The sequence below is a fragment of the Diabrotica virgifera genome, chromosome 4, assembly GCF_917563875.1.
Source record: "Diabrotica virgifera virgifera chromosome 4, PGI_DIABVI_V3a".
Taxonomy (NCBI): domain Eukaryota; kingdom Metazoa; phylum Arthropoda; class Insecta; order Coleoptera; family Chrysomelidae; genus Diabrotica; species Diabrotica virgifera.
The window spans coordinates 174,364,718-174,381,279 of record NC_065446.1 but is presented as its reverse complement, the minus strand read 5'-3'; the positions used below and the strand labels follow the sequence as shown (position 1 = coordinate 174,381,279).

At 32.5% G+C, this 16,562-nt stretch overlaps 2 protein-coding genes across 4 annotated transcripts in view; one reads left to right on the top strand and one right to left on the bottom strand.

The window, feature by feature from the left end:
• LOC114330367 (uncharacterized) overlaps positions 1-16,562 on the top strand; it is a 249,884-nt gene that overhangs the window by 45,117 nt on the left and 188,205 nt on the right. The window lies entirely within an intron of this gene.
• The window catches only part of LOC114330370 (uncharacterized), a 149,182-nt gene that overhangs the window by 21,232 nt on the left and 111,388 nt on the right, over positions 1-16,562 (bottom strand). The window contains exon 11 of the mRNA XM_050648536.1: positions 3,462-3,642. Coding sequence (XP_050504493.1) covers positions 3,462-3,642 — 181 coding nt within the window. The remainder of the gene's footprint in view (positions 1-3,461; positions 3,643-16,562) is intronic.

The window sequence follows — 16,562 nt, the reverse complement described above, 5'->3', positions numbered from 1 at the left end:
AATGGCCTAAAAAATGTAACATTTTAATGGACTATTATTAGTCTATATCTAAAGGAACCGTTTGTTATTGGATCAACAATGTCCTGGGGTTGTACTTTTTAACGTGTAAACGCGCACCCAGAATTAGTTTTTATTCATGTGAAAAACGTTATAAAAGACGTTGCTATGGCCTTTGTGTCATTAATAGGGGATACATTTATTTTTATTAAATATAATGTAAGGATTCTCTTAGCAAGACTTGTGTTACATTTCATAAATGAGGTTATTATTAAAATCTTAGGATTTGCTACCGCGAAGTTAATATTTAAATTCATTGGAATTCCTTTGGGATCTTGTGAAAAACTGTTCGGCATTATGTACGATTAATAATTGGAGATGGTTCTTTCGGTAGTAGCATTGCATGGCAAGGTGGATAATTCAACATAAAAAATACCAATTAGGAAAAATGAACCCAGGAAAATAACAAGTTCGGGAGTCCAGAAGAAAGACGGTCGGAAAAGAAAAAAATGAGTGACGTAGACTTTTATATACAAGAGGTCACAGCAAAGTACTGGTGGTCACTAAACATAAATTGCATAAAGAGATGTAGTTGGTTTTCCATCAGGGAACAGTGCATCCTATTAAAAATTGCTGTGTCAATTCTCATATTATTACGTTCGCCATTATGTAAATTGTTGAACCATTTGAAACTTATTTATCTATTCGCATAGAAATGAATGTTGTTAAACTAAAAAGGTTACGAAAATTATGAAGTGGTTAAACTGTCGATATTTAGATCAATAATTATGCACAACTATTAATAATGCACATATGCACACAGGGCCGGATCTAGGTTACTCCGTAAGGGGGGCAAGTTTAAACTTGCCGCCCCCTTTATTGAAAAAATGGATGTAGATCATAGCATAGGTGTGGGTAAATAAAAAATAGTACATACAGTTTTATTGGAAGGAATGAATTTAATTGTACATTTTGAGTTTCAAAAATATACTTAGTTATTACAAATTTGCAACATTACTATATACTTCATTAAGGCAAATCCACAAAAAATAGTGCTAGGTATATTAACTTTCTTTACTCATAAACCACCTTACAAAGGTAATTGTATTTTACGGCTTTTTTTTTAGAAACAAATACTTGTATTACGTCATCAAAACTAATGGAAGATGCACGTTTGTGCTCAATAGCTATGATGCTTAAATCAGTGAGCCTTTGTTGCTCCATTGAATTTCTTAGATAGTATTTTACTATTTTTAATTTTTTCAGTTTGTAAATATACCATAATTAATAACTTATAATAAGATTATATTAATATGCAAAAATCTGTGGCAAATGGACTAGTTTCCATGCCAAACATCACCATCATCATCATCATCATCATATTTTTAATTTGCTAAAACTTCTTTCTCCCGAAGCAACTGCTACTGGGATAGTTAGAAATATTTGTAGTCCTGTTGTGATATTGGGATAACCCTCATCAAGTTTATTTTTCAAAATTATGTCAAGAGTTGTTGAAGCATTTGCATCCTTCAAGTTAGGATCTACTGCCAAAGCATGGTTCTTGAAAGTTTCAATTTCAAATACAAAGTCTTTTTTGTTCATGTCTTTCTTGTAAGTATCCGCCAATAGGCCTGCCTTCACGTCTTAAGATCAGAGATGTCCATTTCATTAATTCGATATCCATTCAAAAATCCAAACTTTTCATTGACATTTTACAAAGCTTTGAATCTAGTTCTTAAACTCTACTACCAATCTGTTAGTGATTTCTAGCATTGAACTTTTGAATAAGTCTTCTTGGGAACGGTTGACAACTTCATTCTCACATAGTTCGTAAAACATGGCTTTCTTCTTCCTTTTTCTTTTCTCCTTAAATTATTCAGATACGTCGTTTAAGCTAGCAGGAAACTTAGCTTCATCAAGGGCTTCTTGTGGCGAAAAATCTCTAGAAGATTTAATAAATTGCAGAAGTCCCTGCACGTGATTTGCAGCCTGATCAACTGTTAAATCGTCGTTTTGAAGAAACTTCTGCACATAATCAATCCTTTTCAATTGGGAATAACAGAAACAACAAAATGCTATGAATTCAAACGTTTTCAATTTTTTCAACAAGAACTTGGACTCGCTTTTGGTATCAGATGTTGATAGAGGGTCGTTAAGTAGTTCTTCCAATGCCAGTATAAATTTACCAAAATGCTTATACACAGCTTCGACGGCCTCTATTCTTGCAGACCATCTGGTTTTACTTTGTGATTTCAAAGTTATGGGTTCGTGCTTTTTTAGAACTTCCCATCTGGAAATGGAAGCACTAAAAAAGTTGTACAAGCTACCAAGAGATCCAAAAAAGCTTTAACCTTCCATCGAAGTCTCAGCAGCATGCACTCCGACCAAATTCAGGGAATGTGCTACACAGGGCACAAAATATGCCAATTCGTTTAACTCGAGGCTTCTTGCTTGAACACCTTTATATTTGCCGGCCATATTCGCCCCGTTGTCATATGACTGACCCCGGTAATTTTTTATGTCAAGGTCAAGACCTTCGTTTTCCACTGTTTGAAATATGTCTCGTGTAAGACCTCCTTCTGTTTTATTGCTTACCGTGAAAAAACCCAAAAAGCTTTCATCACCGAGCTGTTTTTTTTAACATAGCTGATTATTTCAGTCATCTGCTCGTTGTGGCTGATATCTGGCGTACAGTCAAATATGAGGGAAAAGTATTTAGCATTTAAAACATCTTTGACTATGTTATTCCAGATTTCATTCGCTATAATATTTAGAAATTTATCATGTATTTGATGGGAAAAGTAGCAAACTTGACCTTTCCTATGACGTTCAATGTGCTGACTTAAAGGAACATTGTAGCGAGCAATAAAATCAATGGTATTAAAAAAGAACCACTGTCTGGATCACTGAAATCTGTTACCTCTCGCGTTCCTTGAAAGGCCCTTCCTTGCTTTGCAAGATACAAAACTGTGTCAAATACAGAATGCAACACAGTTACGTTCTAAATGTGTTAACAATGCAAAGATTCACGGTCAGTACAACTGTTTAAAAAATGTATGGTACTTACTAATTTAGCATAATGTTGTTTGTCTTACTACTCAAGTTATTTGAAACCGTTTAAATCTGTTTTTTGCCGTTTGAAAAAAGATTTGCCGCCCCCTAGAATTTGCCGCCGGGGGCACGTGCCCCCTTTGCCCCCCCTAGTTCCGGCACTGTATACACAACATAATGTATTTTCATTGCAATGATTTTCACTGCAATTTCAATGTTTAAATTAGAGTCAAAAACTGTTACTTATATTTTCTATAGGTAGGTACTGCGACTATTTCTGTATGACGGTATTCATTAGCAGCACAGGGCTGTTCATCGCTTCTTGTTTCATCGTTCACACGACAAATGCCCGAAACAAATGACAAGCGATGAAAAGCCCTATTAATATCTAGTTAATTCAAAGAATTACGTACCTAATGATTCTTCACTACTGCTACTGCTACCGACTTGTTCTTTATCTTCTGGGACTGTAATCGAAGCTGTTGTCTCTACCAAGTCATCCAAACACCGTCGCCAATATTGTGCACAATTCATAGCTTCTGTTAAGGCTGCAAATGTATTGTGGGCAGTAACTACATTTTTAATGAGGTGGTCCTAAAAGAATAGTTCACACTTTATGATTTTTTTTTAATATATTAATTAATTTTTTAATACTTTGGTGCACTTTATAGTCAAGAATTGAATAATTTGGAAAACGGTCCAATAATATTTTAAGTTTATCAACTACTCAGTATTATGTAAGATTGCACAGTGCATTCATAAGGAAACGGTCTATTATCTCATGATTTAATTATTTTCAGAGCTCTGGCAGGTCGATTTTTAATTTTAAATTATGATTTTTTGACGTATATCCCATAATAGTGACGTCATCGATTTGTGCGTGATGACGTCATCGATGATTTTTTAAATGGAAATAGGGGTCGTGTGATATCTCATTTGAACGGTGTTTATATTCTCCATTTTCTCTAACATTAACATCAATATTTATGCAGGGTGGCCAAAAATAATTTTTGAATTAAATTAATTGACGCAAAAAGAAGAATGAATGTAATTTATTTATCTCATGTTTATGTTCATGTTTAGCAATGTTTATTTCATAAATAAACATTGCTTTTCGCTTAAATTAAATGTCAAACAGCCACCCACCGGAATCTTAGTTTGAACATTTAATTTAAGAGAAAAGCAATGTTTATTTGTCAAATAAACATTTTTTGTTCTCTTTTCTGACAGCCGTAAATATATTTTGAGTTAAATAAATTACATATATTCTTCTTTTTGCGCCAATTAATTTAATTCAAAAATTATTTTTTGGCCACTCTGTATAAATAATTATGTTAATGAAGTTAACTGAATAAAAATGGTATACATTTTTATTTTTATATTAGTATTACTCCTATAGAGTAACTAGGTCCATTTTCCGTTGGAACGTACCACGCTGCAGACGGGGGTTGTGAATTGCATAGTGTAGAATTCCTTCCCTTTTGTCTTCACTGCAGCATCCATTTGGCTTGCAAATTGTAGAAGCCTTGGAGGTGTCACCAGGAAGATGGACCAATAAGTTTTTCAATTAAAAATCTTTTAAAAATATTTAATTTACAAATATTTTCATTAGGTTGAAAAACTTAATCAATTATGTTAATGTTTATATTACTGAATAGAGAATTGAATCACCTTTCAAATGAGCTACCACACGACCCCTATTCCCATTTAAAAAATCATCGATGACGTCATCACGCCCAAATCGATGACGTTACTATTATGGGATATACGTCAAAAAATCATAATTTAAAAATAAAAATCGACCTGTCAGAGCTTTAACTTTGAAAATAATAATTAGTCATGAGATAATAGACCGTTTCTACACTTTATGAACGCATTGTATAAGGGTATTCTTCACTCAAGAGGTGGCAAGTGAATTTTAAATATGTCATCAAGTGAGATTTAAATATGACATTTTCTCTTGTGTCATTTTCCTCCGTCGTCTTACGTTTATCGTTTTTTAGGCAGAAACGCATTAGAGAGTCGCGGAGGCGACTCGTCGCGAACAAGACAGTTAGTCCAAGTAATGAAGCTTAAAATATGACAAAACCTCGCAATTTTTACAGAATGGATCGATTTGCTTGAAAATTTGAGAATAAGTAGTGGATAGTCCAAGGATCAAAATATATATGATGCTGAAAGGCGCTTTTACCATGGGGGTGGTTATCACCCCATCTCGGGGGTGGAAATTTTTTATTATATTTTGACCGCAAAAGTTAGTAAAAACATTAATTCTAAGCAAAAAACGTTCTAGTGTTATATGTATAAAAAAATCAATGTTGTTAATAAGTTTTCGGCTAATAACTCCAAAAGTTTTCGTTTTATCAAAACAACTTTACTTAACAAAAATGTACCTTTTGAAACAATAAACAAAACCGTTTCTTTTAATTTTTTTAAAGACCAATAGTAATCGAGCTATACATTATTAAATGTTAGCTCTTCTTCGTCAAATGCTAAATACTGTAGTTTCAAAGTCAAAAGACGGGAAAACTATGCATTTTTCGAGGATAACTTGTTCAAACTAATTTAAAGCATTTTAAAATATCTATCTCCAGAAATAAAAACAAAGTCTTTAGCTCAAAACTTAAGTGACGTATATTGAAAAGAATGTTAGTCCCTACTGTTTTCAGCGAAAAAGTGATCCGAAGTAACCTCCTAATCACCACCCTAATTAAAATTAGTATATAACCTTATTTGGTCTTCTTTATTTTTATATTATTAATAGGTTCTAGAAGTTTGACAGGCTGAGAATGATTAGTTTTTAAAAGAAATGGAGTTAGAAGCGAATAACGAATTTTTATAGTTTGGAAAAAATGGCATTTTCTTCAGAACAGAAAAAATAGCATCAGAGATACGAAGAAATGTCTAAATATGAAATTGTAGCTTATTTAATTCTTAAGAAACTGGTTTGTAAAAATTTTTACTACAGCAAAAAGTGAGTGAGCTATTGATAATTAAAACTTGTAATAACATGCAAAAACCACCTTTACCAACCCTTTCAAAGTCACCTCTATTTGCGACTGAGGATTTTAAAAAGAATTAGTATTAATAAGCTTATAGTTCTAAAAACCTACAAAATTCTTTTTTTTCCAAACTTTCTAAGAAAAAAAAAATAGAAAAAGTTACGGTTAAAATATCAATATATTTTTTTGAAAAAAAAAAGAAGGAGAAATCCAATAGGAAGCATAAAAATGTAAGTTAGCGGTGTTTTTAGTCAATGGCCTTATTCATTCTTCTTTATTTATGTATTATTAATAGATTCTAGAAGTTTGACTGGCTTAGAAAGATTAGTTTTTAAAAAAATGGAGTTAAAAGCGAATATCGAATTTTTGTAGTTTGGTAAAAATGTCGATTTCTTCAGAATAGATAGATTAGCATCAGAGATACGAAAAATGTTTAAATATGAAATTGTAGGTTATTTAATTCCCAAGAAATTGGTTTAAGAAAATTTTTTCTACGGCAATAATTGAGTGAATCGTAAATTAGTATATTATATAAAACTATTCATTTTATCAAAAAAATGTATAAAACATTTTTTGCTTAGAATGAATGTTTTATCAACTTTTGCGGTCAAAATATAATAAAAAAATTCCACCCCGAGATGGGGGTGGTAACCACCCCCATGGTAAAAGCGCCTTTTGGCAACATATAGATTTTGATCCTTTGACTATCCACTACTTGTTCTAAAATTTTCAAGCAAATCGATCCATTCTGTAAAAATTGCAAGGTGAAAAGCTTCAGTTCCTGGACTGAGTAGAGACTTGAGATTCTCATTAAAGATTGATTCAAGTCCTCGTCTCGTCCGCAATTTCCAAATGCGTTCATGAAGATTAAAAACAACGTAAAGAATCTGAGCTAGACTAATCTGCGACTAGTCGAGTCGCGGCCGCGACTCTCTAATGCGTTTCTGCCTTTAAGGTTATCCTCCACATCATCTCATTCTGGGACTTTCTCTATTTCGTATTTATTTCTATTTATTATATTATTTTTTGCTGTTTAGAGTGAGATCATGTACTTGATTCTGCACGTGTCCTACATCCTGCACTGGATCGTCGCAGTGTACTTTTGGGACAATATCCGTTATTTGTTATCTTTTCTCTTAAAAAATATAAATCAACATTTTCTGACAAAGTACCATCAGATATATTCGGAATGATACCTGATTTAAATTTCTTAAATCTTCTTCTTATTTTCGAATGTCCTTATGCCCTATAAGAGCGTCGGACTTTGGTATCACCTATCCATCTTTTACCCATTTCTTCCACGCCTTCCTGTCTCTTGCCATTTCCTTCATCTGTTGCACTGTTTTCCATCTCTTTGTTCCATCCACCTCTTTCTAGGTCTGCCCCTTCTTCTTTTCCCCTGTCTTTTGGCATCTGTCACCTTCTTTACTAGTCTGTTCTCGTTCATCCTAGTTATATTTCCAAACAAATTAAGTTTTCTTTTTTCAATTTTTTTCTCTATTGGTTCGTGACTTAGCTCGTTTCTAATGTTTTCGTTCCTTTCCCTGTCCATCTTCGTCTTTCCAGCTATTTTTCTCAGCTGCTTCATTTCTGCTGCATTTATGACACTTTCATGTCTTTTATTTGTGACCCATGTCTCGCTTGCATCTAGAGGAGTTGGTACTGTGATTGTATTATATATATGTATTTTTGTTTCCTGGCTTATTTACCGTTTTCCCAGTATCGTATTATTAATTGCATAATATATTTTTGTAGCTTTCTTTGTCCTATTTGCAATTTCTAGGTCTAGCTTTCCGTCTTTCGATATTATCGTGCCCAGGTACTCGTAGGCCGTCACCCTTTCCAATTCTTGTCCTTTACAGAACACTTGTGTTTCGCCTTCAATCTCCTGCTCCTGCTGACCTATTTTCATCGGCTTGCATTTGCTGATGTTTATTTCTAATTTCATTTTCTCTATTTCCTCAGTCCATACATCAGTTAGTCGCTGCATCTTTCTCAGGTTGTCTGCTAAGAGAACGACGTCGTCCGCATACAGTAATCCTTCTATCATAACTGGTGTTAGGTGCATGTAGCCTATTATTGTTTTTAGATGTTTTGTTCTTCTTTTTACATTTTTAAATTAATTAATTTCTTAAATCAAGAATTGTATTAAACCTCTTTACGGCACCTACATACAAAAAGTTTGTGAATTCGTACCCTGAAAACAAAAGGAGATATTGCGGTTACTTAAAGATTATATTGTATTATCAATCGAATACTGCTGAAATAAAGGTATGGATAATTATATTGGTTTTCCATCTCTTGTTAGCCAGAAGGTACATACAATCCCTTCAAGTAGCATTTTTTGGGGCTTTGACCAATTCTTGTCGGAAGAATGAGGGAGATTTTTGCTGCGGCTACATCAATACTGTTATATCGACGGCTGTTAAGTCATTTTACCGTCCATTAGATAACGGACTATGTGGTGCCAGAAATTGAAGCTCGTAATTTTAATCATGATACTATAAAACATTTTAATGACATTTGGTTTCAAAAATATGGCACCACTTGCCATACAGCCCGTGAAAACATGGCTTTACTGCGAAAACGCTTCGGACCAGTGAATTGGCCGCCTATATCCTGTGATATCACACCTCTAGACGTTTTCCTTTGGGCAACCCTAAGTCAAAACTCTATATGAATAAACCGGCTACGATTGAAGCATTGGAGGCCAATATTACTCGAGTCATTGGTCAAATACCAATCGAAATGCTTGCACGCATCATCGAGAATTGGAACTTCAGAATGGGCCATCGTAACGGCAGTCACGCTCAACATTTGAAAGAAATTACATATCTTTAAGAAGTAATTGTAAATAATAGTTCTTTTGTATGACAATAAAGTACCCCTAAATGAATCAACCTTTATTACAAGCACGCCAAAGGGTATCGACCAACCAAGACGAATCTGGGCCGCACTGAACAGAATATAAGAACAAACTATAAGAGTCTGCATACACCAAGAGGTAAAAAATTTCTATCAAGAAGTTGAGAAATCCAAAGAAACTAAAAAGAATAATACAGAGTATTGCAAAAACAAAAAAGTTTACTTCTAGAAGAAACATTAAAAAATTAAACAGATAGGCCGAATACTTCGAAGATCTGTGAAATACAGACCAACAAGAGGAACTAGAGGGAAATGAGAATTGGCAAGAACATGAAGAAGGGACGTTCAAGGAACCAACTTTGAATGAAGTTAAAGAAATAATAAGAAACCTAAAATATAATCTTTTCAACAGAGAAGCAGCAGATATTGTCAAGACCTCACAAAGTCTGCAAAATGTGCCGACAACCATCATCATCATTACACAGCCAAATGAGTTCACTGTCAGACATAGGCCTCCTCAAGATGTCTCTATCCTCCTCTGTTCTGCGCAGCTGCAATCCAGTTTGTCACTATTCTTTTAATGTCGTCCGTCCATCTGGTAGGTGGTCTTCCACGACTTCGCTTGTCTGCCCTTGACCGCCCCTCTAAAATCTTCTTTGTCCATCTGTTGATGGACATCCGACAACCATAGTGCAACAGAATAAACGGTTCTTCGGAACTACTCAGAAAAGTGCCAAGGACTTTACCTGGTTAACTATAGACACTGTAGCTACAGTACAACAAAAACATCAGCTCTCTAGAATAAGCGGGTTATAGGACAAACACAGAAGTTATTCTCATGATAACAAGCTTCATGGAAAAGATCCATTAACAGAAGGAGTTATAGAAGAGCTCAGAAGAATTATACCCGTTCACATTATTCCAGTCCAGTAATCCAGTGAGTTATCCAGTACAGTTCTGGTCTGGATCATATTGTACACATTATTTCAGTCATTTTAAAGTTTTAAGATCGGCATTACTTACTATATGAATAACGCGTTAATGCAATAATTCAGCACTGGATTGGTAGTTCACACTATTCCAGTGGCGCTGGAATGGGCAAGCTGGAATAAAAAATAGACTGCCATTCCAGTCAACTGGACTGGATTGATCACTGGAATGGTATATTTTATTCACATTATTCCAGCGGAATTTCAGCGCTCGACTGGCACGTTGAACTGGAATACTGTGAACCTGACATTATTATTTCGTTCAGAGAAGCATTCAACTCGTCAATAATGGGTTGATTTATCAGATCGGCATCCTACTAAAAAGAGTACACAAACATATAGTCCGTCCGCTATAACTTTTCCCATGCGGTGCGATTCATTTTCAATCAAATAAGTCAAAACAGAAAGTGAAACGTACGCCGATGTGTGTAGTATATAGGGTGAGGCAGATAACTGGCCTATTAGAAATATCTCGAGAACTAAAGGCAACAGAATCATGAAAATTGGAATAAAGGGGTTTTGAAGGATGATCTATTAAATGAAAATATTTTCATCTCTTTGCAACTTCCGGTTATACCGGAAGTTGCTTATAACTTCGTTTTTTTAAATGGGACACCCTGTATATTTTTACATTTTTGGATTCTCTTCGATGTGTTCTTTCTTAAAATATGAGGTTTTGTAATATTATACAGGGTATTTTACAAGATAATTACGTTTTTTTTATTAATTTCGTAGCAAAATTAACACCCTGTAGAATTGTAGTAGTTTGACATCTAAAACTCTACTTACTCAAATGATTTTTAATATACTCTACTATTGTTAAGAATCATTAGTCTAGCTACATTTTTAATTTTAGTATACAGGGTTGGTCGAAACTCAGAATGAGTATTTTTTGAGTTTTCTTAAATGGAACACCCTGTATTTTAGTATTGTAGTGAAATGATATTTTATGGTACTTTTTTATTTCTTAAGCATTCCCTATACCTAACTGCTTTAATTTGTGAGTTATTGGTGATTCAAGCTAAACATTAATTGCACCAAAAAATACGTAAAATTTTATTAGGTTGGCCGTGAAAATACTCAATCCCAAATAATTTTTCAGAAATATATACATATTAATCCAGACTGGTCCTTAAAGTTACCAATAATGGTTTATCTATCAAAATACCTACGTAGTTAAGATTGTTGGTGCGATTAACAATTAGGCACAAATTAAAGCAGTTAGGTATAGGGAATGCTTAAGAAATAAAAAAGTACCATAAAATATCATTTCATTACAATACTAAAATACAGGGTGTTCCATTTAAGAAAACTCAGAAAATACTCATTCCGAGTTTCGACCAACCCTGTATACTAAAATTAAAAATTTAGCTATACTAATGATTCTTAACAATAGTAGAGTATATTAAAAATCATTTGAACGTAAGTAGAGTTTTAGATGTCAAACTACTACAATTCTACAAGGTGTTAATTTTGCTACGAAATTAATAAAAAAACGTAATTATCTTTTAAAATACCCTGTATAATATTACAAAACCTCATACTTTAAGAAATAAGACATCGAATAGAATCCAAAAATGTAAAAATATACAGGGTGTCCCATTTAAAAAAACGAAGTTCTAAGCAACTTCCGGTATAACCGGAAGTTGCAGAGAGATGAAAATATTTTCATTTAATAGATCATCGTTCAAAACCACTTTATCCCAATTTTCATGATTCTGTTGCCTTTAGTTCTCGAGATATTTCTAATAGGCCCTTTATTTGCCTCACCCTGTATAGTATACAGTATACAAAATGTATGTACACATCGACGTTCGTTTCAATTTATGTTCTGACTTAATTTGATTGAAAATGAATCGTACCGCATGGGAAAAGTTATAGCGGACGGACTATAAGATATCTAACAAATAAACATAAAAAAGAGGACACATAAACATAAAAAAGACAACTACGAATCTTTATAGCCTAATAAAATAAAAAAAAGTCAAAATGTAAATTCGTACAGGTTAAAATAAATTTTATATCAAAGCTTAGGTGGGTACAAAAGATATTTTCAAGAAAGTATCCAAATCATACAAGGGATCATTGTTTAAATAATTAAAAAGGGGTCATTTTTGCAAAAAAATACTTTTTTAACTGCTGAGGTAATTCACTTATCAATGAAGGTCTATGGGATTTTTTTGTACAAAGCTGAAGGGTAAATATTTCACATAAGACTTACTAAATTAAATTTGACCCCTATTTATTTAAATAATTGTATATAAAACTTAAAAAACAAATTCGCAAATAATTATTTTTTGCGTTTTAAATAAGCACTATAAAATATTTTATTTTACAGACTAAGTTGCACTATGTTACCAGTATTAAGCAAAAAAAAATTGGTCAAAAAATATTTAATATTTTTTGAGATATTGAAGTTGTTTATTAAATGTTACTATATTTTCAATTGCAAAAACGCGGTTGTTGCCAAATAAATATTCACCTGTTTAAGATCTCATTATTCTCATTTTTATGTATATTGTCGATAGTTGTATGGATACATTCAAATTTCAATTAAACTCCCCCCTAAAATGGCATTTGAAAATCATACAAATTTGTTTATAATTTGTTTTTTTAATAACGTTGCGGAGATTAAGTATTTTAAAATGCCGTTTCGATAATTGGGTTCCTGGGAATTTTTTACTAATTAACACAATTTTTTTGTCGTTTTTTCTTCTTCTTTTTTTCCTTGGAGTTATATTAGTACGGGCCCTTTTAGGGTTAAATTTTATTAAGAATGTCGAGTCTATGAGATCTAGATTGTAGACCTAAAAATATTAAGATTTAACTAAAATCTCTTAAATAAAATATGGCTACTTACTGAGTTACTTTAATTATTTAAAAATTTAAAAATTATTGTTACCAAGTACTTTAAAACTATTTAACGTATCCTTATCATACTTAACAGAAAGTGTGGCCATTATACACCCTACTAAATTTTGATTAATAAACGTTTCTAGCTAGTGCCAGAGGCGTACGACAGAGGATAGTGAATGATTGACCCTTCCCAAATTCTACGCCACTGAGTGAATTACTATTTTAACGAAATTTTTCGATTCTCCAATACTTTGTATGTAAATAACTTTATTGGTATCGATAAAGTCATCAGTTTGAGAGATATTGGAAGTTTAAAATGAATGAATGAATGAATCAAAATAACTATGCCGTTTCATTTTTAACGTCCAATATCTCGAAAACTAATGACTTAATCGTTACCAGTAAAGAGTATATTATTTACATATAAAGTATTGGAGAATAGAAAAATTTCGCTAAAATAGTAATTCCCTCAGTGGCGTAGAATTTGGAAAGGGTCAACCATTAACTATCCCCTGTCGTACGCCTCTGGTAGTAGCTAGAAACTTTTATTTGTCACAATTTAGTAGACTGTATAGTACCCACACTTTCTGACAAGTATGATAAGGATGCGTCAAATAGTTTGAAAGTACTTGGTAAAAATAATTTTTAATTTTTAAATTAAACACCCTGTAACTCAGTAATCAGCCACATTTTATTTAAGTGATTTGAGACCAATCTTAATATTTTTAGGTCTAGAATCTATAACTTAGAGATTCGACATTCTTAATGAAACTTAACCCTACAAGGGCCCGTAGTAATATAACTCCAAGAAAAAAAAAAGAAGAGGAAAAAAAAAGACAAAAAAATTTGTTAATTAGTGAAAAATTCCCACAAACCCAATTATTGAAACGGCATTTCAAAATATTTAATCCCCGTGACGTTATTAAAAAAACAAATTATAAACAAATTTGAATAATATTCAAATGTCATTTTAGGGGGAAGTTTAATTGAAATTTGAATTTATCAATACATTTATCGAAAATATACATAAAAATAAAACTAATAAGATTTAATACAGGTGAATATTTCTTTGGCAACAACCGCGTTTTTGCAATTGAAAATAGGGTAACATTTAAAAAACGAATTCAATATCTCAAAAAATATTAAATATTTTTGGACTAATTTTTTTTTATTAATACTGAAAACATAGTGCAACTTCTCCTGTAAAATAAGATATTCTATAGTGCTTATTTAAAACGCTAAAAATAATTTTTTGCAAATTTGTTTTTAAAGTTTCATGTATAATTATTTAAATAAATAGGGGGTCAAATTTAATTTAGTAAGTTATATTTGAAAGATTAACCCTTCAACTTTGCAGAAAATAATCCTATAGACCTTCATTAGTAATTGAATGACCTCAGCAGTTAAAAAAGTAATTTTTTTGCAAAAATGACCCCTTTTTAATTATTTAAAGAATGATCCCCTTGTGTGATTTGGATACTTTCTTGAAAATATCTTTTGTACCCACCTAAACTTTGATATAAAATTTGTTTCAACCTGTACGAATTTACATTTTGTTTTACATGTAGTGAAATTTTATTTTACTAGACTATTACTAGAAACTCCAAATACAATAACTGATGAGAAGACCGAAATCTACCAAAAAGATGTGAAACAAGAAATAAACAAATTAATAAATAGAAAGTCACCAGGAGATACTCAAATACCAAATGAATTCTTAAAATATGGAGGTGATTACCTTGTACAACAACTGAAAATATTTATTAATATTAAAATTAGTATTAAAAATATCCATATTCATAAAATAATCACCACGAACAGAATTATACATGAATGGAGAAGAGCGATCATGCTGATGTTCTTCATGAAAGGAGATAAAGACCCCAATAATTATCGAGCAATAAATCTGTTAAACGCAACACTCAAATTGACAACAAGAATAATAGTGACAAAAATAAACTAACGAATAACTCTGCAAGAGGAACAGCAAGGATTTCGGACAGGAAGATCATGCACGGATGTAGTTTTTGTAATAAGACAGATAAAAGAAAAGTAGCTGGAATACAACAAACCAGCATATATGTGCCTGATAGATGTGAAGAAAGCATTTTATAGAGTGAGAATTTTGATGCAATACATTTATTATATGAAAAGGGAATATCACTGGATTTAGTAAAAAACATTGAGATAAAAATAAGATAGCTATGGTAAGATGTAAAGGAAAACTATCACAACATATCAAGTATGAAACTGGCATTAGACAAGGAGATTCGCTGAGCCAATTAATCTGATTTAATCTGATAATAGATAAAATAATAAAGAAAGTAAAAAAGAAGTTGATATAGAATGGGAGAAAAGGAAATAAAGATATTATGATAGGCCGACGACGTCATAATAACAGCCGAAAATGAAGATGACCTACAAAGATTAATGAAAAAATTCGAAGACACAGCGCTCATAAAATATACAACATGGCAATCTCAACAGAGAAAACTAAATCGATAGTGATATCAGCGAAACCGAGACGATGTAAACGGGTCGTAAATAACAAAATAATAGAACAAGTCATGGAAACGGAATACTTGAGAATAAAACTGTCAAGCTACGAAAAAGTGGAAGAAGAAGTACAAAAACAGCTGAACATGGCGAACAGAGCAGCCGGATGTCTCAACAACACGATCTGAAGAAACAAATACCCCACAACGAAAACAAAAACCAGGATATACCGGGTGGCGAATCGTAAAACGGGCCATAGGAAACCCAATGTACAATTATTCTAAACTGTTGAATTCCTGATTCCCTAATTATTTTACATCAAAAGTCATCAGAGAATATTTGTAGAGAATAGAAATCTGTATTAAAATCAACAGTTAAAATTGTTCTACGATTTAAACGCATTCCAAAATTTGCCACAGTAGGCATGTGTGTAAAAGTTGGGCCACACGTTATCTACTATCTAACTGACAATGCTCACACCATTGACTGAATAAAAAATCTTTATTATTAATACTTTCTCCGCAACTGAGGGTATCTTATCAACTGTATTGTTTTTAAACAATAAATGATAAAATAAAAATATTGACAGTTCAAAAATGTGAAAATCATAACTTCATTGTGACACATTATTGCACTGTGTGTGGCCTAATTTTGGGCTGAAAACTGAAAAATGTATTACATTTTTACAAAATTTTGGAATATGTTTAATTCGTAGAATAATTTAAACAGCTGTTTTTAATACAGATTTCAATCCTCTACAAATAGTTTATAATGTTTTTTGATGTAAAATAATTAGGGAAGCAGGAATTCAACAGTTTAGAATTTTACATTGAGTTTCCTATGGCCCGTTTTCCAATTCACCACCCGGTATAAATCAACAATAAGGCCGATAATGACGTACACGGCGGGAACAAGAGCAGATACGGCGAAAACAAAAAACTGCTGGAAATAGCAGAAATGAAAGTCTTACGAAAAATATCAAACCCATCTGTAAAAGACAGAGTAAGAAGTGAGGAAATACGAGCGAGTGGTATAGAAGAAAAAATAAACATGTGGACCAAAAGAAGAAAAATAGAATGGAATCAACAGATAGAAAGAATAACAGAAAATGGAATAGTACGAAGAGCAAGACACATATCGCCAAATAGAAGAAGATAATTGGGACGACCGAGAAAAATATAGTCAGACAACGCCAATTGAGGCTAAAAACGGAAGTTCAACATTCATGAGCCTATTTATAAAGTAGGAAGAAGAAGAAGAATAAAAACATAAGATGAGATACACCCTAACCCGCTAAGCATATAAC